The following is a 26,043-nucleotide window of genomic DNA, read 5'->3' as shown; positions in this document are numbered from 1 at the left end:
GGCGAGGGGCAGGGTACATCCTGAACAGGTCACCAGTCCATCGCAGGGCCAACACACAGAGACAACCAGACAAACAACCACTCACGCTCGTATTCTACTTAAAATCAATTCATAGTTAATATTTGACGTGCATGACGTGACGAGCGTGACCTGAAAGAAAATTAAAAGCTTTGATTATTTAGTCATTCACAAAATGAAGGAGGAAAGTGGAAAACAAAGGCATAAAGTAAAACTACAGTTTTGAAGTTTTCTGTAATATCTGTTATGTATCTTATATCTTTACCACTCAGAGTCAGAGGTGGGTGCGTTGGGTGAGGACAGACATCCTGGACCTGTCACCAGTGTACAAACTGTGTTTTGTGTTCAGTTTCAGAGAGATGTGTTGTAAGGCAAGCACCGGTGCCAATTATATTCTATTGTGCAATACTGAGAAGGGGTAAAATGTTTGTTTTTGTGTGTGAACTTGAGTGGGAAAAAAAATGTGAGTTCCCCTTCCATCAAAGTGTTTCACATCCTATGTTCATTTCAGAGCTTGAAAACAAGCAAACAAACAAAATCCTTACACGATCAACCGAAAAACTTTCAGGATGTCGTTTCCTCTGCGGTCAAGAAAAACAAACAAACAACTGCAAAAACATCACAAAACATTGAGACAGAAGCTGCAATAATCAGCTGCAAATGTGTTTTTTGTGTTATTTCCATATGTTGCCCTTCTTCCTCCAGCTCCAGCACCGTCTTCTAACGAGTCTTTACAGCTTTTTAAATGTTTTTTTTATTATTACTTACTTATTTATTTGCCTCCTTTGTGTGTGTGTGTGTGTGTGTGTGTGAGAGAGGGGGGGGGGGGGCTCAGATCAGTCCAGCCAGTCAAACTGACGCGCGTAACCGGGTGCGCATGCGTGCCAGGAGAAGAAACGGGAACGCGCTGTAACTGGCGGAACAACCAAGGGTTCAATGCCAGTCAGTCACACCAACACAACCCCTCCTGCGTGTACCCGCAACTCCACCACCACCTCCACCACCCTCCCATCCCAGTCTGTGCGTCGGGTTTGCAGCGAAACTTTAAAACTGTCATTGCGCCCCACTTTTGTTGTTGTTGTTGTTGTTGTTGTTGTTTTTTTTTTCCTTGTCCTCCTCTTGGGTGTGCATGATGCCGCCCAGAGGCGCGACGGCCGTTTTCTCTGCGCACTGAATGTCACCAAACCAAAAAGCCAACTTGGCTCAAACATCAGCGTGCAGACGGACGCAGCAGGCGGATTCGAGCTCTTCTGTCCGGACAGCGCTGCTGGTGAGTACCGCTACAAGCTGGAGGTTTTTCTAACGGGGTGGGGGGGGGGGGTGTTTCGAACAAGTTGGGGGGTTTTGCTAACATGTTTGAGGTTCCTTCTAACATGTTTGGCGGCACCAAACCAACTGATCTGCTGTAGCCACCTCAAAAAATTAATAAAAAAAAAAATGGCATCACTGGATCACACACTGTCTCATCACATTTGTTTGATGGAAATTGGAAATTTGTGGCAGTGAGGTTTCTGTCTGTCCTTCACTTTGTTTGGTTGGAGAGATAGATAGATGGATATACTTTTTAAGGGGATGGAAAATGCCCATCCAGGATGATGATGATGATGATGATGCCACAGGCTTCTCCATTCTTGCTTCCTTGCATTTGTGGCACTACATCCATCTTGAATAAGAGCAAACCTGACGGTGACTTGGTTTTAAAACAATGTGTTCAGTAAACAGGCTCCCAATATACCTGGCTAGTGATGACATTTTCTGCTTGCGGTAGCTGTTGGCACTGTCTATGTAAACATTTGTGGTGAAAACTGGGACTAATCTTGTATGAAGGTTATATTTGTGGATGATGTCTGGTTGACTGGCCAGGCTAGTTCTACCTGATCTGAGGCGCAAAGCTTGTGCAATCTTGTTTTTGGCAGGTGCGTAAGAGAGTAGGCATTTTTGGAAAGAAGCTGCGTTGACGTCAGTTATCAGGTGAATTGGGTGAAAAAATTTTGGCTTGCGCTGTTTCATGAGGCTTGTGATACTTGGATTTAGGGGGACAACTTTTGGCTACTTCTAAAATCCAAACATAAATAATAGAAAAAAAGTGTAGAGAGAGAGAGACACGTACATTAGAGAGGATTACTTTTTTTTTTTTTTTTTTCCAGCGACAGTTGTTGCATTTAATGGGGCTTAGAGATAACAATCACATGGCAACTTACAGCAGAATCGTCTATGACACCATGATTTGTCTTCTGGAGTAATCACTCTCTTCTGCTTGAATCACTCGCCGTGCCCTGAAAAATATGATGCACACAGATCTTCCCTCGAAACATTCAAGGAAATGTAATCATACTCAGCTGGACTGGTGTGTGCGGTGAAAGCCCACAGGCCCAAGAGTGCTTCAGCAGCGTTTTCAGGGATTTGTCAAATTAGAAAGATACTACACTTGTCTTCACTCTCTGAAAAACAAATCTGTAAATTGAAATGATAAAGATAACTAAAAAGGAAGGCCCTTCTATTCAAAGCATGAACTAACTTCAAGGAATAATTGGAATAACTCTCCGGTTTGCATTCATAATGCTCTCACATCTTTTTTCTTTCTCTAATGCCCTTGAAATTATTTGGTTATTCGTGTGGTATTTTATTCACTTTCACTTCTGATGTTTTGGACTTTTTACTGCCCTCACACTGCAGTTTTCAGTGTCAGATCATCTCTTCAAACACTGCAAGGTCAATAGAAAATGAATAAACAACAGGCCATTTTGCTGCCATCTTAACACAAGTTATTCATTAACAGTGAGAAACTTTTGCATCTGATAAGTAGAGTATCTACACTCATCAGTGTTTTTTGCAATTCGATGGAGACATGGTGACATATGTTCATGTACAAACTGATAATCCACGGGCTGCATTTGTAGATAAATTACACAAAGCTGCTTTCTGCAGGGGAACGTTTCCTTTTCCTTTATCAAGGCAGGAAAGACTAACAGGTGGATCCTTCATGGCTCAAGCTCTCCCAAGGTTCCTTAACAGTAGATAATGAATGTGTGATGCGTCCCACCTAAATGGGTTATAAATAAAACAATAAAAAAAAGTTGCGATGTTGAAATTCTTGAACTAGGAGTGTTGCTTTGTTAAGCCGGTGATGGGGCTGTCACAGCCCAAGACCTGAAGTGAAAAGTCTGCTTATACCAGACCAACAGGCCTGGCCTTGGATACCAGCCAAACTATTGTACAGCATTTGCATTAACTGAGCACTTGAACGTGGTGTGAAATGTACAAACATGACCGATAACGATGCCCCAAAAGAAGGAATCCTGGTTTAGTATGGTAGTTTGGCAATAGTCCGACAACCAACTGGAAAAGGTCAGCTGTTGTGTTGTGTTGTGGGTGTACGCTTGCCACAAACAATTCTATCAACCCCCCAACCAACTTATTTTTTGATTGGTGAGGATTTAGGCGGAGTCAGGTCCTGCCAAGATAGGTAGGTAACAGTGCAGCAGGCGGCACGAGCCTCACCCTTTTTCCATTGTGCTGCCTGATGCTGAATATTTTTAACATGACAAATTAGATAAAAGTGGACATCCCTGACAATATTCTTTCTGTTTGGTTGATTTATTTATTTATTTATTTTTTCCAGAGCTTAGGTCATGACTGGACTTTTCAGCAACTCATTTATCTCTTTTAGCTGTATAATTCAACCGCAGACACTCGAAGGTTCTTGGCTCGACACCCGGAGCCTGGTGCCTTTCCATGTTTTTTGTGTGCTTGTGTGAGGACGCTCTAGGTGCTGTGGCTTCTTGCGACTGTCCAAAGACATTGTCTAAGTTACTTGGTGATCAAGTACACAAACTTCTTTTATCTCTAATCATAGGGCCAGCCCTACTTTGGGAATCCGTTTATGGCCCACTTGTATCTTATTTGTACTTTCACTGATCAGGTGTGGCTGTGTACTTTAGCCATTTAGTCTTTAGTTAGTTAGTCTTGCTAACATATTAATCGTATTGTGTTACTGGTTACATATTAAATATGCAGACAAGATTCTAACCAATGTATTAACAAAGCCTTTTTTTTTTTTTTTAAATTGGTTGAATATTTCGACGGACCAGTTGGCAAGCATTGAAGAACCTCTTGTTAGTAGGTATGTGTGTTCTGTGGTCGTGAAATCTCAAAAAGGGAAGTTGAGGATGGGAAAAAGATTTTTAGAGCCACAATATGACAGAAAAACTTTCACTCACCATGATCGCCACAAAAACCCTGCACAGAGTTACTGTGTTTTATGAAATGCTCATTTAAGTTCAACACATTTATTGCTCCTTTTAGGGTCTCTTTTCACATCCAAATGTTTTAGGGAGCAAAAAGGGTTGATAATAGCTTGCATTTTCTTAAAATATTTCAAATGAGCACTAGATTTAGCGCTTTTGAGGGGATTAAATCCAGGGATTATATATTTTGGTGGTGATTATCTTAATAAACATCTCACATGCATTCAGAATCAAATTAATTTTCCAATAAATTTGTTTGCCCTTGCATTGTATGTTCAGCGAGTAGAAGGATGTGTTTTCATGGTGGCCACAGTGTGTGTGTATGTGTGTGAGGATATATTCTCACAATAACTTAAAAGAAATACAAACATCATGTTAATGCTGAATGGTGATGTCAAATAGGAATTATTGTGAATAATCATGAACACCTTTACAGAAACCTGCTATGAAACACTAGTAGAGTGCATATAAATACCTCCCAAGTTCATAAGTTTCAGGTAAACTTTTATAGGTTTCTCTTAATACCTCTTACCTACAGCAATAGTCTTCTCAGGCCTCAACATTTGCAGAAAATCAAGAGTAAGCAGCTTCAACCAATAAATTACTGAAATTTTCCCATGGAGTACTTTTGCCGGAATCGCTTCCAGTGGGCTTTGCTGTTGAAGCTGCCTGACTCATCTTTAATCACTACAGTGTGTGACTAAGCTCTTTAAGTGGTCTGTCTGTGTTTCCTTCTTGATATAAGCTTAGACCTGCAGCTATGCTTTAAAAACGTCTGTGGTCAAGGGCACCATTAAATCCCGACTCTGGTGTCCCTCAAATCTTGACAACTTGTGCCAGTGGTGCAGGACTGTTTGCCTCATGGTTTTTGCACAGTACGGTGTTCTCCCTTCCTCTGTATCACACAGTCTGTGCTTGTGTTGCCTTGCAGCGTCTGGGAGGAGGTCCTGTGCCTCCAATCTTTTCTGTGCTTCAAACACCTGGGAGGTACAGTATGTCCAGCTGTGTCCCAAAGGTGAAAGGATGGATGTATACGGGGACAGCTGCTAATGATTATTTTATTTAACTGATTGAGTTATGTAATCTATAAAAAAATGTAAAGAGGAGAACATTCAACGAGGGCTAACTTCTTAAATTCATTTGTTTTACCAAACCAATAGGCTAAAGTCAATTTATGATGATATAAAACTTGGGAAGCAGAACATTTTGCAAACTGCAAACCAGCTGGGAAGAGGCATTTCTGCCTTATCGATGACTCATAATGGCTGAATCTGTTTAATCCCATTGGTCACAATAGTGACTGTAAAAAAAAACATTTAATCAAAAATGTTTTCAATTAAAAATGTTACTGACTAATGTAAAAGAAATTTCCCTAAAATAATGAAGTAAGAAATCCTCTCTTCACATATCAGCAGTGTCAAATGTTTTAAATTATTTTATTCAAAAATAAAGATTGGCTTATCAAATGATCTAAGAGGTGTGCCACTGTTTGTCACAGGTGTAGAGTGGACCCAATTGCAGCACAAATAAACCAGGTCTCTGGAATTCCCAGTCTTTATTCAACAAGTTTAGGTTTCCCTAAGATCTGACCTCTGCCCCATTGAATGGTCCTCAACATCCTGGACAGGTGGAGGCACGCTGCGGGTCCCTTGACGAGCAGACTCATTGGCTGGCTGGTCGAGATGTTGCAGATGAAAGTTGGCTATGAGGTTGGGGTCTACAATATGACGAGCAGGAACCCAGGATCTCTCCTCAGACCCGTAACCCTCCCAGTCCACAAGGTACTCGAGACCTCTACACTGGACCGCCATCGACCATTCGTGGAGGAGGAGGTGGGGGTGCTGGAGGGACCTAGGGACTGTTGTGGACTAGCTTAATCTTGGAGACGTGGAAAGTAGTGTGAACTCTTGGTTGGATAGCCACACTTTCAGGCCTGTTTGGTAGGTACGTGCAATAGTACAGCGGTGGTTGGCAGTGGCAGCATAGTGAGCCACAGAACTGGCCCCAGTGGCCCAGTGGATGTGAGGGTTGTGAAGGCAGAGCTGGGGGTACCCAAGGATGAGTGGCAGGCAGGAAGAGCTCAGGATGTGAAGCTGGACTGTTTTGTGATGATTACCAGAAAGCAGCAGGTGAACGGGTAAGGTCTGATGCATGACGGTGCCCAATGTGTCCCTCTAAGGCTCTAGCAGGAACTGGATGAGGCAAAGGAACCTGCTCAAGCCCCAGCTGAAGGACCACCTCCTCATCAATGATACAGGCATCAGGTCCAGAGTCAATGAAAAAAGAAAAGGTATGAGGGCCATCAGGAAAGATGGAAGGCGCAGAGCTCACTCATCTGTTCCCCATAGTCTAGCTTTGCCCGTCAGGTGATTGATGACAAATGCTACCTTTGCCAGTTCAGTGGCGACGGTGCGGGGCTGCAGCATGAACAGAAGACAGCAGGAAGGCGCCGCAACTCTCTCGATCACTGTCGTAACGCTCCGGGGTTCCCACCTGGGGCTCAGGAGCATCTCTGAGTGGAAAGGAAGCTGGTTCAGGTGCAGGAGCAGACACAGATGCGTCCGAAGAGGGGGCAAATCAAATAGAAGGAGAGAGCTGGGAAAGTTGGGCTGCTCGCTGTTGCACCTGTCTGGCAACCGCTGCCACTGCTTGTCTCAGAGTCTCAGCCACAGACGCAGTCATCATGGACTTGTGTTGTTACAGGACACGTCAATAGTCTTAAGGCAAATAAATGGTTCAGGGTTGTGTGCTGGGTCCATAGCTGGCCTGATTGTACTGTCAAGGATGTAGAGTGGACCCAATTTAAGCACAAACCAACCAGGTCTCAGTCTTTATTGAACAGGTTTAGCTGGAACGCAGGGTTAGGGTTTCTTACAACTGTATCTACCAACCCGGGGAGCGCTGAACATTGAAATGTCAGACTTCTACTCCACACAGACCGATGCCAAGCAACTGAATCTGAGCTCCTTAAATTGTATTGAATCATCATCACATGTGGGTACAGCTCTGTTCCAAGAAGGGATGAGTATCTGACATACACACAATGCATTTCAAAAGTCATGCAAAGCAATTGCTTTGATGAAATAGTGGCCTCAGTTAATGTGGTTCACAACACAATAATCACTGATAACCCCGTGCTTAAAGGTTAGCCCCATCTTTGCTGAGCTCAGTCAGACATAAACCTCCACCTCTATCCTAAATAAATTTATTTTATGTTCAAGATGAGGATGGGATCTTTCATCCCTCTTTCTGGCTTGAAACATACTCTCACAGAACTATTAGTCACGAGCTGCACTTGTGTCACTCTGAAATTGTGTTGAGCGTTTGGTATCCCTTTCATTTTGTCAAATAACTTTCTTTTGCTGTGTATGTTTGCTTGTGTTTGTATTGTATTGAACAGGACATCATTGAAAAGAGATTATGAAATGAATTCCTCCTGGATAAATAAAGATTAAAAAAAACAAAACAAAAAAAACATACTCTTTGTTCAGTGTGAATGAATGACCTGGCTGTACCTCAACTTTTAGTCGATGCTGCACTTCAAATATTTATTCAAGTTAAAATGTAAATATTTAATATTCAATATAGGTAGAAGATTAACAAATGATAAACAAATCGGTTTAGGCTCTTCCAGCCCAGTAAAAACTGGATTGGGATATCATAAAATTTATAACTGAAGCAGATCTGTGCTAAGTTTAGTAAACACTTTAGTCCCCCAGTCACAACTGTGGCCAGCCGCAAAACAGACTTTTTCACCTGTTGTTACCTTAAAAAGGGGGAAAAAATGTGACCGATCATTTGAAAGGTTTACTAATGGAACATGATCTTGAGATTTTCATGTTTGGGAAAAATAAGAAGTTATCATTCTACTCGTACATTGTTATTTGTATTTTGTTTTGTGTCCACTACAGGAATGTGTACAAACCCACGACACCAAAATTATTGAGAACACAGTTGCTGAAATGAAAGAAGGAAAAGGTAATTTTTTTTTTTTTTCCCCTTGTTTGTTTTGTTTCTATGAAGGGAATTGTCCCTTGATGCCTTCATGTCACGGGTCATAGTAAAGAGACACGAAAATGGGGAAGTGGCACTGCAGTCAAAGTTCTGGTTATGATTCAAATTGATAGCCTCGTTCTCAGGCACCAGTGCGCTCGGATGGTCTGTGTTCAAACCACATCAGGTACGGTGGCTGAGAAAGCTCATTGCACTGCAAACTCAAATAAAAATGGCCATGCAAATAGAAAAGCCACAACGGAAGTGTCTGGACCGACTGTATAATTTGTCCAGGTTATCTGGGACAATAGAAGAGTAAGAGATGAAAACAAAAAGAGAGTGAGTGATCCGTTGTTTGTATGAAAGTGTTATTTTAATTTCAATAAATGACTTAAGTTAGCACGATTAGCCTCCTCAGTTTTAAGGAACTATTTCTTTTGCATGCAGACGACACAGATCTACCTTCCCCTAAAAAGAAACCGTGGGAGTCCTTTTAATTTGCTTTCAAACTCTTTGAATGACATGAAAGCCTTGTTAGCCTCGAACTCTTAAAATTTTAATGAAAACAGAGGTCATTGTCTTCAAGCCCAGTTCCATTTAAGTGAACTCCACATTCAACCTTGGTCCCTTTGTACCCCTTTGGATTTTAAACTGGATAAACGGATCAATGCTGTGGGCAAAGCTTGTTTTTATCAATATTCTCAAAGGTTAAACTGTTCTTATCTTTTTTTAGACTTTGAGATAGTTGACCATGCCTCGACGACTACACGCCTTGACTACTGTAACAGACTGTATCTTGCTGTCAGTCACTCCTCACTTTCCCGCCTATAACTGGTCCAAAACGCAGCAGCCCGATTCTTGACTGGTACACGTGAAAAAAGAACATATGATTCCATTTCGCACCGCCAGCTCCCAGTTCATTTTAGGGTTGATTTTAAGATCTTAATGTTTGTTTTTAAAGCTCTTAATGGTCTTGCTCCTTTTTATCTGACTGGTCTTTTAAAGCCCTATAGCCCCCTCTCGCTCCCTCACATCCAAAGACAAGCTGCTCCTTGAGGTCCCTCAGACCAGACTGTGTTTGAAAACGCACTCCTTTTCCTTAGCTTTAAACATAGCTTGAGACCCAAACATTTCAGCTTTTACATTCTTATTGTTGTTTACTCTTTTAATTGCTTTTATTTGCTGTCTTCTTATATTTGACTTAATGTTGATTTTATTTATTTTTATACCTGTGCAAAGCACTTTAGTTTGTATATGTGCTCTATAAATAAGATGGACTGGATTGGGTTATCAAACCTGAAGCCAAAAGGCAAAACTGCACAAATATAACACACTGGAATGTAAACTACTTTTTCTTTTGCTTCCACTCTTCTTCCATTAGCCCCAGTAACGTGGGGTCATTATATAATCAGACCGTTCACCTCCATTGTAACTTTTGTATTTGCATTGCAGTTTTTTTGACAATTGGTGACTCCCCGAGTTTCTGGTAAACTTAGCTACTACGAGTTCTTTTTCAGAAACCAAGTGGCCGGTTTGTTAGATATTTACCAGCTTAAGTTGTGAGATTCATCAACAGAGTGATGGATTGTTTAAGTCTACATAAAGAGTGGACATTCCCATTAAATCTTGCAAGGCCCAAGTGACAGATTTGGGTAGTTTTGGTTTTTTTATTATTTTTTTTTTTTCTTAGCTAACTATCCCAGAGCCCAATGATCACAATAATACTACACAAAGACCTCTGGAGAATGCAGGTTCTTCCTGTTGGGATTTCAAGTGAATCTATGCACATATATATGTTCTTGGTGTTGTTTTAACCCAGAGCTTTCTGACTAAAGACTGTGAGTGAACCAACTGACTCTGCGAAGACAAAGGAAAACTTGACAGATCCGGTTTTATAAGGTTGAATTGCTTACTTGAGATTAAAGCTTAAATATTAAAGCTAAGTAAGACTCGGTTAAGGCATGCATCATAGATTTAAGGAGTGGTCTGTAAGTTTAAGAAAGCGAAACTTACAGAAGGCTTAGTTCTTCTGTTTTTCTGTAACTGAAGAAGAGGAATCGGGGCATTGATGCAAAATTCTACAAAGGTCAACTTTGGCTACGTGGCAGTGGCAGTGAAATAAAACTTCGGAATCCCGTTCCAAACAGACAGGCACAGGTTCAACTCCCCTTATTACAACGCTGTGCTAATGAGAATATTTGCCTCCAGTGTGAATCAAACTTTTTGATTGATTTGCAAACTCTGAACCTTTTGACGTGAATGCTGATTCTCACACAAAAACCACAACTAACAACTGAGCCTTGAAAGTGTTTTACTTGTGTTTAGCACTAGTTCACATTTCCGTGCATCGAAAAGCATGTATTATTTATTTATTCATTGTTACATGAGCAACTAAAGGAAGAGTAGCATAACATGAACTGGGATTTAAAAAACACTGCTCACATTCTGTTGTTAAAAATGAATCAAAGCCTGCAGTATTCCAAATACTAAATACGTTTATTTAAGCACGTTAGTTTAATTTTTCGTCCTGTGAAGCCCTCAGGTGAAGTCAGGCTTGCAGTCACTTTTCACCTAAATTTCTTCAGATTTGCCACAGAGCAGATTACAAAATTTCAAAGCTTTGCTCACGAACTGGCACCACAACAAGTCCAACAGACTTTGAAATGAGTAGATTCAAGCATCATGATCATTAAAAGCTTAACATGTTCACTCCTTAGAAAGGTATTTGTGTGCAAGTAGGCAACTGCGGGTAAGAACATGCGTCCCTTCAGTAGGGTTAGGGTTAGTGTTTTAGTTTGTTTGTGTTGATTACACAATTGATGAGTCAAGAAAATTGTCTAGGATGAATTTTCTGGGAGATGATGGCAGATGATGGATGAAGTGGAATGCGGGGAATTGTGCTACCTCTTCACACTGCCAAAGCTGACAGCGCAACAGAGGGAAGAGTGAAAAGATCATAATGCATGCACCATAAAAACATGACATGTCAGAACATGATCCACACCATTATGATCTGTGCCCTTTCACTCATCCCCGCTTTTATTTCCCTACCACTCCCTTTTCCTACAACCTCATCTGAACCGAGTCGGGCAGTGTAAGATTTTTTGTGGATGTATGCAAAAAAAAAAAAAAAAAAAAAGATAGCGTTTTATACGAAGATTTTTTTTTTATTATATATATATATATATATTTTATTTTTTTTTGCATGGTGACAATTTGTAAGCAATTCCTGTGTCTGTTTGCAAATGCCGAATTTGTGTTTTTCACTTGACCATTTTAAGTGTGCCACAAAGCGGGTGTGCTATGGGCACTGGTACAGATTGGAAGTTATCAATTACCTGAAAAAATTTACTAATACTCTTCTGAGGGCAGGGAGGAAACATTTTTTTTTTATGTAAATCAGGCAAACATTTTTCCACTTCCCTCAATGCATGACTAGGATAACCTGCACTGTAAAGACGAGAGGACCAAGGTGCACAAAAAGATGTCCCAGAAGACAACTAAAGGTAAGATGATTTTTAATTGTGGTGTGGGGGGGGGTCACAGATTTATCTCAGTTGTTTTGGCTATAACAGATTATTTAAGTGTAAATTTTTTCCATCCATGTAACCACCTTTCATTTTGCCAGGAAATCAGTACAGACATGCAATTCACTGTTTCTGGCAAAGAAATATTCTCGCGCTTAACTTTCATAACACAGCAAATTGACATTTACGCTTTTATTTACATATATATGTGTGTGTGTGTATGTATAATATTTTTTTATATATTTTATATGAATTAAGCATGTTAATAATATGACATTAATTTTGTTGACAGCCAGATGGTCAAAGCAAATTGTTTATTTCTCTGAAAGTGTTACTGTTCTTTTACCAATCAGCTTTCTGCCCATCGTCCTGCTCAGGACAAGCAGGAGAAAGAGCAGTTTATACTTCCTCACATGTATATGAATTAATTAAGCTTACCTATTTTATATTTTTTCATAGCAATCTGTGAAAAAAAAATTACCCCCTTTGCTGATTTGTCCCAGTACAGAAAACTCATGTTAGAAAGGCATAATTTAATTATTACTTTGGGGCATTTCTCAATATATATATTTTTTTTTTGTTGTTTCATCTGTATCTGGACTAATGTGGCAGTTTCCCCCTTTTTTCTTGAATCAAGACCATGATGATCTGTTTCCTGTGTAGCTGTATACTGTAGTTTTCTGTTAACCGTAAAATATTTTCTATGTATTTCAGTTTCATCTCTCAGTACCATGGTGGGGGCTTACCACACCTGTGGTGAGTGTTTCCTGTTCAAGAGCAGAGGCAATTTTTAAAAGTTTCTGGGTTGTTTTTTTGTTGTTGTTGTTGTTGTTTGTTTGTTGTTTTTTTTTCTTTGTTAAGTATAAATAAATAAATAAATATTAATGTCAATGAAACCTTAGATATCTATTTTAAGTCATTGAGACTTTGAAGCCAGGATGTGTTGTGTTGGAATTTATTTATTTATTTATTTATTTATTTTCACTTTTGTATGTTTTCCTCTGCTTTTGTTTTTGTCTTTGTCTTTGTGGACTCCAGCATGGTGCCTTAGGCTGCTCCCAATTTTCCTCTTCTTCATCTTCTTTGTCACATACTACTGTTCAGATGCCATACTTGGGAGGTAATTACACACAAACTAGCACAACGTTTCTTCCTTTCTGTCTCCGATTCTCTGCTATTGAGGTCACATAATTACAGAAATGCCCATTTCTGGTAAAGACTAAGCTCATGAGGTCTGTGAAGCGCTGAGTCACTAAAAGTTAAGAAGACATACCACATTTTGATCATGCAGCGGTCTGAGCTGCTGGTCAATTTAGGCCCTCACACATGCCCATTCTTTCACTTTTTTTGAGTGTTCTGGATCTGGTTCCTGGCACACTGCGTTTTTATGGATTCAGCAGTTGTTTTCATGCCAATTGTGGTGATTTGTCTGTCTTTCAGCTATGGAGGTACAGGCAAGCCTCTCAACGGTAGCAAGACGCTGTGTGATGGCTGGCTAACCCAGGCGAAGTGGGAGAGCCTAAACTTTAAGTGAGCAATGTCTGTGTGTGTTTTTGTCTGTTTTAAAGAAATTGGAGAGAGTGAATGGATTATTAAGAACGGGTGTTGTGCCAACATTTTTATGTAGACTTAAGGTCTTTACCAGTCATGAAGGAAAAGGAAAGCAAAGTTTGAAAAAGACCAGGACTTTATTTTAAAAATATTTTTCCATCTTAATCATTACATTAAGTTTCAGTAATTCAAGAGGAATAGCTTCATGAAATGGGTGAGAAGCACAGTTAATATAAAAACCAAGAATGGCGAAGAAAAAGTGCATTATTGTGTATATTTACTGGTACAGCTTTGTTCTGTGACTGCATGGTGATCTGGTCTCAATCTGAGGTTCGACCAACTCACTTCACAGTCTCCAGGTATATCTCTGCAGTCCAGTGTATCTTCCACTATCTGCTGTCTGACCTTTCAGACAGTCAAAAAACAAATTCATAATGCCTTAGTTTGCATTTGGCTGTAGGCAAATGACAGTGACACTTCTCTGATTAAATCTCTCCCTGGAGATGTATTCCAATCTCCCGTGGAGAGCTAGCCGGCGCACGAGGGTAATAAACGTCTGAGAGACTCACTGTCAAAGACTGCAGCTCGTAAACTGCTAGAGTGTGAGGCTGGCAGACACAGAAAAGAAATTGTTTCCTGTATTACAACCTGCCACATTTGTCTCACTCTACGGCCTCTGAGAATGTTATTGTTTTCTTTTCCCTCTCCTCAGCAGAGAAAATGCCAACGGAGGCTTTAATGAGGGAAATTTCAATCGACTGACATCATGAAAATGGCTGCTTTGCTTATAATGAATCTGTTTTACCTGGTTAATAGATACCAGAACATTTGGGAAAGTTAAGGCATCAGTGAAGTCTATCAAGTAGTTTTCCATGTGCCAGTATGAACTGTACTGCTTGGCAGCACAGTTGATATTGTCCATTGTGTGGTTTGATAGTTATTATAGCCAAAAAAATTCTGTGGTGTTCTTCATCCTTTCTGCCCCCCCCCCACACATCCTCCTTTACTCAGCCACAAATCCTTCTGTAATATAATGTATCAACACAGTAAAAGCCTGTGCACAGCAGTCTTATGTCGTAATGCCTGCTGTGATATTTCTCATGCAGCATTAGCAGACGGACACAGCTCTTTATGAAACTGGGGGATTTCTTCTGGCACAAGCAACTGTCAGAGCGGGCGCTACCTTATGGCATTAAGGGCAGTGGTATGTTGACTTTATATTATCCGCAGTTCACTCAGCGCATGCTCCACAACCGGCTGTCACTGGTTGTTAGATTTTCTTTTTTCATGCTCATATATTCACACATTTCCACTCATGAAAAGGCCACAGTAGCTTGAACTCATAAATTGATAGCAATGTGCTGGAATATTTTAGATTGCATATTTTATTAATGCAAATATGAAGGAATTGTAGTTAAATAGGAAGTTTTCAAACCGTCGTCGTAGTACCTCTTTATAATTAAGGTAAATTAAATGTATGACGTGGGAATTGAAGACCTTGATATTTTAAGTAAGTTACACTTCTATTTTTAAAGGTTTTAAATGGCCATTCCTTTTAAGATGCTATTATTCCTTGCTTTTTCTCCCAGAGCTGCTGCTATCACAAGTTCTTGCTGTAACAGCAAATTATAAAGTACCAGCCCACATTGAGAAGTAAGTGAAAATACACAAGAGATGTGTTTGCTTTGCTTTGTGGGAATGAGCAGTTGCGAAAACCTGAAACACAAGAAATATTATCATTGATTAAAATGAGTCAGTTTTATTACAGGAAAGTGATTAATAAAAAATAAAAAAAATTGTTGTTGAGAGAAGCAAATGTTTTTTCCTGCATTGCTGTACTAATGACTGTGACAGTGACAAAATGGCTTTACTTTGAAACAGATCACAGCTTGAGAAGTAAATTTATCAAATCTTTATTAATTTCACAACTTTATATTTATTATTTATACCAAAATATAAAAATAATACTTTTTTGCATTGCTGAGGATAAATGGATAAATATACATTTAATGTATTTCAAACAGGTGTGTGTGTGTGTAATGTTTCTCCACAGGCTTGAATGTAGAACCTGCGTAGTTGTAGGCAATGGCTTTGTTATGAAAAACCGCTCCTTGGGAAGTATCATCAACTCATACGACGTGGTCATTCGGTAAGTAAGACAACACCCAATAAAACTGCTTTATTGGCACCACCACATTTACTCATTGTTTGCGCTATCTGGTGCATTACAGAAAAGCACGAGGAAACAAACAAAACAGTGATGCTCAACTTAATAGCAGCAAGCTTCAAATCTCTCCAACCCTACTTTCATGTTTCATCACAGACAAATTAGAAACAGATGGATCCCTGCAAAAGGGAAAGTGTCGACTGTCTCCAACAACTTAAAACTGGGTATAAATTTACTTGGTCATTATCTAATCATGGATATAGTATCCGACGGTGTAACTGTATGACCCCACCATCAAGCAATTAGCAAACTTTGGGGTCAAATCGAGGTGGTAAGGAGGTAAGAGAGTGTTTAGTTTTTCTCAAGGACAAAGGCACTGTCAGGCATCTGACTTTAGAGCCTTGGAATGAACACATGCATTCTGAGCTTTTATAAACCTCTTTCAAAGAGGCAGAATTTGGCCTGTTCACAATGCATTTTTATCCCCCTCATCAACCCCCTGTCCTCCCCCTCCCCCCTTTATCTCCCCCTCTTCTCAGAAGTTAATCGCTTTCTGAGAGTGTGCAGTGAGGTTATTGACATTAAGTGTGACGTCACCGAGCTGCTTCTGGTCATAGAAATGCCTCTAGAGTTTGTTAGACTGTTGAGACTGAAGTTCTCAAAGTGGCGGCTGATCGTTGAACCAAACACAGTCCCAGTCTGTGCTACTGCGCTAATTCTTGGTTAAAAAAAAGGAGGCGTGATGTGACTAGGTCAAGAATTTGTTAAATGTAATGTTTTCCAGGTATACCCCTGACATCAACATGTCCACTGAACGTCGTAACCCACATACCAATGTTTAATCGCTATGCGGCATCAACACAACTGTTTGTATAAAAAAAATAAAACAAACGTTAGCCAAGGAATCCTGTTGTTTGTTAAAACACGCGACCTAAGCTGCCGTCTGCAAGGATCCAATTCCTGAAAACTTTGTTCTGCTAGCGTTGGTACTTCTCAAAATACTGTGCAGGTTCTGGTGCCATATTCAGCCCATTCTGAAGTAAAATTGTAATCACTTGTTAGAAAAACTGAAACCTTCGTGATTTCAACAGCTTGTTAAACAATGGCTGTTTGATTGGCATGCAGCTCTCTTTTGAAGCAATTCTCCACACTTTTTTTGTCCTTAATCTTCAACTTCATGCACCTTTAAATACGTCTGCACGAACTGTAGCATCACATCTTGCCCATGACTCACACAAAGTAATTGTATAGCCTTCAGCCTTCAGCTGTAAAATACAAAATACTGTTGATGAAGGCTAATTTCCAAGCGTAGACTGTATGAACAATGGAAATAGCTTGTGGGTTTAGAGTCAATGCTTCAGAGTTCAAAGACTTGTAGAGTCAAACCAAGTTACAATGACACTTTCCAAGTCAAGTGCAAAGTTAGCACAGCCCATTTGTCAGAAAAGACACAATTACAAGAAGGCACAATGACACAATAGTTTCACAATGATTTCAAAGAAGGTCTTGCAAAAAAAAACACTAAACAATAAAAAAGGAAGAAGTACTGAGATCTAAAAAAAAAAAAAAACAAAACAACTGGAAACCTCTTGTTTGTAAATGTATTTCCATGTCCCTGACTCAGGGTGAATAATGGCCCAGTGAGAGGCTACGAGGAGGACGTGGGGAACAAGACCACCATGAGGTTTTTCTACCCCGAATCAGCCTCCTACAACCCTGGACTGCACAATGAGCCCGACACTCTCATGGTCCTGGTGCCTTTCAAACGGCAAGATCTGCAGTGGATCAAAGAAATCCTCTATGATGAGAAGAGGGTACAGTATTTGTGTGAGAATGCACTCTCTCTCTTTTCCTCCCTTTCTCTCATTCTCTCTCCCTCACACACTCATGGTTGGCATATCTGTCTCTCTCACTTTCTTTCCATCACTTAAACACACTCCTTTTACCCTCTCTCCCAGCTCTTGTCAGTCATCCATATCACGAACAAATACTTAAAAAGTTCAACTTCAGTGATGCCTGTACCCTTCAGGGTTAAATGGAGTTTCCATTGCAGACATCCGTCACTCCTTTGCTCTCGGCATCTCCGGGCTCCTGCTGCTCGTAGTTGCTGGGTCATTACCCCCTAATTTGCACATTGATTTAGTTGCTTCAAGACATAAGGGAGTCATAGGTTCAATTGCATCTCTATTTGCGTAAATGAAGTCAGTGTGCTGACCAATTTCAGCGATATTTTACTCTCTTTCTGTTCTTGGGTTCCTTTCAAGTGCACAACATCCTGCCTCTTTGTTGGAGGCAGGAGTCCTCTTATCTTTCTCTATTGTTTATTTGTGCATTCTAGGTCAGCAAAGGCTTCTGGAGGGCTCCTCCTCAAATCTGGCTGGGTGACTTCAGTAAAATCAGAGTGCTGGACCCGCACTTTCTGCACCAGACTGCAAATAAACTGCTCCAGATTCAAAAGCACCAAAAGAGCAGACTGGTGAGAGACGGCTGCTGTCATGTCTTCATTTTCGGGCTTTGGTTAAGGTCCCATTTGTTTTTGTTCCCCTGTTCCCAATCGAACCAATGAAATCTTTAGCGGATGATATATAAAGGTGGTAGGGATTTTTTTTTTTTTTTTTTTAATCTGTTGCAGACCATTAACACTGACTGACCATTTCTGGCATCCCCAGCTACTATTTCCCCAGCAGAACCCTCTCTCTTGTTTGTTCCCTCTCTCACATGCCTCCCTTTTTTCCTCCATCTTGCCCTTCTCTGCTTCCCACATGAATGTTAACAAGGCTGGATGGAGCATCCACTGATTAGCCACAGCTCCTCCAGTGATACGTCTTGAGCGCTGTGATAAACAGTTTACTGGAAGAGGTATTTTTCCTGATGTGTAGTCGGGTCAATAGCGATTTTGTGGATCCACTTACTCCAAAACATGATGAAGATTAGCTTCTGCTTGGCATTCAGGCATCTCATTACAAGATAAGCCCCTCGTGTCCTCTGGCTTTGCAGTGAATCCCTGGAATATAATTGGCTTTTGAAGGCAAGCCAAAATGCTGTATAAATTTCAACCAGACACTCTCTTTTGAGAATAACAGCAGGTCTCAGTGATCTTTCTCTGTAAAGCTCATTGCTGACGTTTCCTTGGAAATGTTGTTTTGTTTTGTTTTTTGAACCACTATTTCAATGTTTACTTGATCTTTATCAAGCATATTCGAGACTTTTGCATCAACTGAATGAAAATGAAAATGAGGGATAAAGTAGAGCAAGCACAAGATGGCCTCATGAAAATGAGTGAAAAACAAAGACACATCATTGAAAACTAACACACTAAACTTAATTGAAGAGCAGCAGTTTCGCAATGAGAAAACATGCTACTTTGATTTTGTACTATATCATTGATGCATTTTTGTTTTTTCAAATTGGACCACAACGCACCTCTTAGGCTGAGGTCTTTGTATTTTGAAAAACCCTGGGATTTGACTGGGGCCATTACTCATGTAGAACAAAGTTTTTATTGGCTCATTGCATCCCATCTGCCAAGTGGGGCTTGTTGTGTGTTTGGTTGGGATCGTCCCTGACTGGCGTGGGCCCAAGCCAAGTTTTGTTTTGGTTCTGCTTGTTCCCCTCTCCTGAGCCCTTTTTGTCAAAGAGTGACGGGGGTGTTACCCTTTTGGACTGCAGTACAAACACAACTGGCTGGTGCGCTCGAAGAGTGAGCAGTGGGAAGGCAGTGATCCTAACGGCGACCAGCGGGTTTGCCCGACAGGAGCTCTGCGCCATCTGCACAGGCTGTGTAGTCGGCAGGGAGAAGAAGGTGTAAGATGGAGAGATGAAGTGTTACATCGGTTTGATTTAGCTTGGTTTAACACAATTAAGAAAGTTTATCAGCCCATGCAGAACGGTTAGTATACAGATATACAGTATATCCATTTCTCAAACAAAAGAGGTTTATCACACTTAAAATAGGGAACCATGATTTCCTTTCACCATCCTGTCTATTTTTTACTCAAGGCTTCATTCTAGGCTAATTCCTGCCTGTACAGCACAGTCTGTAAGTACCACACCCTTCCTTGGCTAAGGGACAATCTCAACACGTGCAACAATTCTCCCCTTTCTTCTTCATTTTCAGGCTCGCAAGTGCACGCACACACACACACACACACACACACAAACACAATGCTCTCGTGTTCACACTTGTCTCCCAAAACACAGGCTTGTGTTGAGTTCTTGTGGGTCTGGCTTGCAGTGGTGATAGTGTGCTGCCCCCCTTTTATTCCCCTCCTCTCTCCAAGGCTTCACGGGCCTGCGTCCAAACTATGTGCTGGGCTGCTGCAGAGCTCTGGTGTTGGCGACCACATGAGGCTAATACACACAGAATGTCAGCTGTGTCCCATTGTGAGGTGCTTATCAGTTTCTGAATTGACACAAAAAAAAACAGCCATGCTCAGTGTAGTGAGTGAAATTGTTTAGTTTGAATGTATTAGAGAGGAAATTGATAGCTCCCGACAAAGCTATCCTGGTTAGATCACCTTCTATATCACTGCAGCAGATTAGGTAGACCTTTATTTAGGTCACATTTAGCCACGAGTAAGGTTTATCCCGAGAACACACACACACACACACACACACACACACACACACACACACACACACACATACACATAGACAAATGTGCTGTAATGTGCACAGACACAGGCTCTTATCAGGAAGGCCAGAAGCAGAGAGCTATCCATCCAGAGAGTTATCCATGCTGCTACACATGAGGCTTTTGCACCTCCCGGGCCAAACCTGCAGGCACTGTGTTTTGAAGAAGGTCTTCCAGGCTAAAACCTCGGCCTAATGTTTGTAATTTGCTACAAAACTGGAGGACAGCATTTGGCAAGACAGATGCATGAGCAAGCATCACCATATGTGCAGTTCGCACACATGCACGCAAGCACAACAAAATAACCTGATGTTCATGAGGTCATTTTTGAAAAAGAGGATGGAGACCACAGCACAGCCAGACCAATACAGCCACGATATTAGTAAATATGATCATTCAACAATAAGCTGCAGTAGGAAAGAGCAGCAGTGTAATCTTATAAGAATAATAAGAATAAAAAGAAGATGAAGAGTAATAATAATAATAACAATGGGAAGAATAAGAATGTCATAAGAATAAAAATAAAGTCACTGAAATAATTTATATTTAATTCATATGACTATGAAGCGGCACTGGCAGATAAAAAAAATGCGGTACTGCGGACAGTTTGGTGTATTGATCGCCAAAATGCAAACAACAAAGAGGTTTATTCCCAGTTTCATTCAGCTTTTAAACTGTAGACTTCAAATCTGTCATATCTGATATTTCACTAACCTACTCAAATCAGACCAAATTCATCTAAGAAATAGAACAGAATAAAAACAAATTCCCACAGTTTAGAAGAAAAAGGATCCACTTTTCTGTCATCTGGCTGTACTCTATTTGAAGCAGCAGTTTGCAATGAGTAGATTCTGAAACCAGCGTACCAATATGCTATTAAAATATAAGCTTTATATCCATATATATAACCAATAAACGACCTTCAAGTGGTTACAGCAATCAATAACCTTAGCTTGAGGAAAGTAACAAAATAAAATAAATGCTGGCACATGCACCACACTGGACAGTAGTTGTGTCTTTGCAGTAAAGGAAAATGGATGATAACATGGAAAGCTGTAGAGGAGAAGGGAATGAAAAGGCTGTTGGGAAACATGATCAGCATTTTGGAAAGAGAGTGTTTCTTCTATCTCCAGGTCATGTGGAAGTGATTCTCCTTCTTGCCTCTGTGAACACAGATAATCACTGACAGTCATGGGGGAAATGGCAAACAACACGGGGAAATCTGTGCACAGTAAGGGCCCGCCAGGGACAACACAACACATGTCTCGGCTGATTAGCTCTCACATTACTTTTATTTCTTTGTTTTTTCGAAAACAGGAACAGAAAAAGGTGTCACTGGGGTCAGATGATGCCTTTATTAACCAAAAAAAAAGGCAGAAAAACTGCTGATGGATGGATTGTAGCACTTTAAATGCAACAAACCTTTATGGAGAATTAGTTATGACATCCCCATTTTAAAGAACCTATTTTAATTATAAGGTAATAATTGATATTCAGCTTTCCTTTCTATATTGTTCTTTTATCAAATGAATGTATTGGACATGTTAATTATCGCATTGATTATTGAATAGAACAAGGAAAACAAAACCACAATCCAGATGTGCAGACCTCCTCAATAGAGTGAGACAACTGTGAATCAAAGTCAGCTGAACAGATCAATGTGTCCAGAACTTAAAGCTTCAGGAGCAGAGGCATGAATAGATATAAAATATTTACAGGTGCCTTTTAAAACCAGTTCTATTCCCTGTAGGAAGCCTCCTGGGAGTTTTTGTGGGGTGAACTTGCTTGCAATAGATTAATTTTGACAGCAGGATTTTGAAATAGTGATGGCAGGAAACAAGGGGGGAGAGAGCAAAATGGAGATACCGCAAGTTCTATTTCAAGTAGAGGTGGTGTTATTGCAGTTGTAGTTCAGCTTTTTTTAGAAGACACATATATCATAGATTTGCAAGACATGATAGCAAAAAGCAGAGCAGATATAGCCAAAAATTAGCCATCGAACAGAATTTCAGAGAATATTGCTGTGTTGACACAATGAAATGCAGCAGTGAGATGATTTTTCTTTTCCTTTTTATTTCCTCTCCAAACTGGTATGAATTCAGAAACAGAGCAGTTTGAAAAATATAATCTGATGACACACATCAACTGACAAAGTGTCCAATTCCCATTATTGCCCAAAACATCAAGTGGGAAATTTGGCCTGACATTGTTCCGTGTAAGTTGCATCACAGGCGCCCCTCTCCAGCAGAGGTCCAGAGAGCAGAGTAAAACCTGCTAACGCCCTAGCGTATACATGCACAGGATGTTGTGGTTAAATATAATGTTCATTAGGCAGATGCTCTGATCAGATTAGCCCCTGGTTTCACTGTTTCCTACATGTCTGTCCTATTTCCTGTCCCTCTCTGTACTGTCCAATGAGAAAACTGGGGTACGCAATCACTAGAAAAAAAAATACGTAAATAAAATTATTACAAGAGCTGTAACACACAAAGAGCAGCTGAGATTTCGAAATCCTACTATATACGTGGAAAGGATTGTGTTGTTGACCTCAGTGCTGTCCCATGCATCGGCTTCTCTTCCCCTCTGCTACCATCCAGTGGTGAAATGAGAGCATGTAGTTTGTGCAGCGTATACGGTATGAAATTCAATGTGTGTTTCTTTAAACACTTTTATTTGACCATTACTTATCTACAGCAAACATGAAATTTTGTTGTTTAATGTGCTGAAACTTGTTTTTTTCTTTTACAGGATTTTGTTTGTGGAATTGAAGTCTCCATAAGCTCATTCTTTTTTTCCAGGATGTATTTTGATGCTTCCACGAGGATGTCAATCAGAACTGGCCATTTTAATGGGTGTCATTATTTCTGTTTGTTGCAGTTTCCAGCACATCCTACCACGGGTATCCTCGCTGTGTTTGTTGCTCTCAACTACTGTGATGTGGTCCACATTGCTGGTTTTGGATACCCCAAGTCAAATAACCAAAAGCAACCTATCCATTACTACGGCTATGACACCATGAAGGCCATGAAGGTGGGTAGTGCTTATTTGCTTGCTGTCTGTGGTGAAACACATGCTGTAAATCCTTAAAATGCTGATCTGCCCTTACTTTTTCTCTCTGTTGCAGAATTCTTATCATGATATCGATCTTGAGGGTGAAGCCTTAAAAAGACTGGAGGCTTTAGGAGCCATCCTGTACTTGCACCCACATCTATGACACCCACAATTTTTCCAGTTTGAGTAAATCCAGAAATCCCCCCCTCCCTCCAAAAAAAACACAAAAAAACAAAACGAACAAAAAAACAAAACAAAACACTGTACACAAAATTGTGTCTGTGTTTGGTGTGGGTCATCTGATTCAAACAGGACCTTAAATGTGCCTTCTGCAGTGGGATATAAATCATTTTTTTGATTGAGGCATTTTAAGTATAACAGATTTCGCACTTGAGAACTTTTATCTTCTGGCACCTTATATTTTGAAGAGCTGAAAGACCTAAAATGTGATATAACTTGTTTTTGATGCCTTTGCTTCAATTTATCAAGAGGAAGGGTAATGTTAATTAGGTGAATGATAATTTTTTTTGTACATTTTTATGGTTGGTAACTATTATGGATAAACTTGCTATTTATGGGGTGTAGCTTTGTGATTATACAGATCTAATTAACATCCGATTATAATAATTAATTTAAGTCTTTTTGGTGATAGCTACAATTTATAAATGTCACATTGTCAGAGTCTTAAGGTTTCAGGTCTATTCAGCTCAGACTGGGGTATATAGATCAATATTTCTTAAACCTATTTATTTTTTCAGATATAGTTTAAAAGGTAAAAATTAGTGTTTTGTAATCTTTTTGGAATGAATTTTTAATGTATCTTTTATTTTTTAAGAAATGAAACTGAACTGAGCAAACCTGATTCATACAGTACTTTTAGATTTCTTCAGACCGAAAATACAATTTGTATTTTTTACAGTCAGATTATAATGTTTCTTTAATTTATTAAATGTCTTGTCCAGAATGAAACAACTGGATTTTTATCCTTGTAAAGAATGAAATAGATTTTTAATTAAAGGGAAATCAAGATATATTTCATTTGATTCTAATTTATTCAAATTCTCATTTACTTTCACATGAATTATTGCACTGTGCTTAGATGGGAATCACTACACCATTCTGAGAGGCCATGAGTGACTATATACCAAGCTGATGTCTATTTGACGTGGAAGAATATAGCATCACTGCTCACCACTAGATGGCAGAGAGCCTATATTTCATGTGTTTTGTACAGTAGGTTATGTACTGCACTGCACATGGTGCAGTCATGCAGCAGCCCATCTCAAAGCGCCTGGGGTAATGGTAACAGCAAAACTAGCACTAGCACATGTACAGTATGAACATCTGGAAGGCCGTGCTAATAATTGAGTATGACTACCACTGATTTGCCACCAGTGACAGATGTTTCGCGATGGTTTCCAGTTTCTGTACACACGCCTCTCAATTAGTGTTGACATGAACAGAGTTGTGCCCTTGGCGTTTCTCGACTAGGTTTACTCATGTGGTGGTGCAACATCAGCTGAGACAGGGTCCAGTTCATGTCGTGAGATCTGAGTGACAGGAAACATTTGTCAGTCACATTAATTCCAGCATATTTTGGTGCAACAATGCTCATCTTGAGTGATGTGCACTCAAGTGCAGAGTGGTATTTATGAGTGACATAGACCCTAATCCTCAAGGTCACAATGTAAGACAGGTACTTTAATACCGACTAAGATGCTCGGTGGCAGTATCTGCTGTTTTCTGAGCAGAACTCATGAAGGACTGTTTTAATGCCACGCACTAATTATGTTATAGTACATTTGCTCAGCTGTACGTTCCATTCCGCTTCAATCTGTGTGTTTTTCCTGGGTTTTTGCTGATATGCAAAGCAATCCTATCATTTTCAGTAGGGTACAGACCACAATCATACGCCTACCCTCTTATTCATTTCACTCAGATCGTGCTAACTGATTTTCTTGCGAGTGAAAGCAAATCTGACAGCAAACAAGACGCTCTTTCTGGTCCATTTTCAACTCAGCATTTCAGCTTTGAGAGCTGGTCATTATGCGTCAAGGGAATATTGTCTCTTAGAGTTAGCGCCGTCTTTTTTAACCCTTTTTGCAGGATTTTAAACATGTTTTTATGGCATGAGTTTGATATTTATTCACACTATTCAATCACATCACATGATTACACACCTACTATAAATGCATGTTTCTTCTCAGCCGTTATATCTCTTCAAGATATGTAGCCAGCCCTTTTCTTACAAAAAAAAACAAAAAAAAAAAAACACAGCATATGTAGACATCATTAAATTAGCTGGACCATTAATGATATCTATTTGTTTCCCAAACAATGTAGGGGATGTATTGAAGAAGGGGCCCTGTCATGTCACGCTTGATGGTCTGTGTTCACTTCCCCACACAACAGGGAGTTACATAAGTGAGCACGGTTTCTTTGAATCTGCGGGCTGTTTATATGACAACTGGAAATCAGGTCAGATTTTTGCAGAGAAACTATCTCACTGTAAGCACAACCTTTGAACCCCCATCTCCCCTCGTCTGGAGTGTTTGTCACCGTGCTGCAGAACAAACACGTTATGCTCCGTGGTGCTGTTAACCAAATCAAATCATGGTACACTGACTGCATATTTTTCTTTTAGCATGAGTTGTTCCCCTCTGAATTAAACTCCTAACCCTGGCACTGATCTGTTCTCTACCAACTGAGACCCCCCTCCCCATCCTCCTCCTAAGTCCATCTATGAATATTGTGGTGACCAAATGAGCCCATATGTGCTCTAAACAACAACATGATTTAAAATGCATAGCTTTGAACTCTGAGACAGATCCCTGCTAAACTCTAACCTGAATGCGT

The 26,043-nt window shown here is 40.1% G+C and overlaps 1 protein-coding gene across 1 annotated transcript; it reads left to right on the top strand.

The window, feature by feature from the left end:
* Window positions 1-994: 994 nt before the first annotated feature.
* st3gal4 (ST3 beta-galactoside alpha-2,3-sialyltransferase 4) lies at window positions 995-24,220 on the top strand. Its single transcript, XM_029516716.1, has 13 exons — window positions 995-1,288; window positions 8,177-8,243; window positions 11,698-11,764; window positions 12,500-12,541; window positions 12,824-12,905; window positions 13,226-13,315; window positions 14,443-14,540; window positions 14,926-14,989; window positions 15,390-15,485; window positions 17,128-17,317; window positions 17,842-17,979; window positions 23,014-23,166; window positions 23,261-24,220. Exons 3-13 carry the CDS (start codon window positions 11,743-11,745, stop codon window positions 23,348-23,350), a joined length of 1,065 nt encoding a protein of 354 aa, XP_029372576.1. The 5' UTR covers window positions 995-1,288; window positions 8,177-8,243; window positions 11,698-11,742; the 3' UTR covers window positions 23,351-24,220.
* The last annotated feature ends 1,823 nt before the right edge of the window (window positions 24,221-26,043 follow it).

The sequence above is a fragment of the Echeneis naucrates genome, chromosome 13 (assembly GCF_900963305.1).
Source record: "Echeneis naucrates chromosome 13, fEcheNa1.1, whole genome shotgun sequence".
Lineage (NCBI taxonomy): Eukaryota > Metazoa > Chordata > Actinopteri > Carangiformes > Echeneidae > Echeneis > Echeneis naucrates.
This window is presented reverse-complemented; position numbering and strand designations above follow the sequence as displayed.

Coding starts and splice junctions, on each gene's coding strand:
- st3gal4 (XM_029516716.1), top strand. CDS start 11,743: ATGTCCCAGAAGACAACTAAAG. Junction 11,765..12,499: donor GTCCCAGAAGACAACTAAAG/GTAAGATGATTT, acceptor TATGTATTTCAG/TTTCATCTCTCAGTACCATG. Junction 17,318..17,841: donor TCCTCTATGATGAGAAGAGG/GTACAGTATTTG, acceptor TGTGCATTCTAG/GTCAGCAAAGGCTTCTGGAG.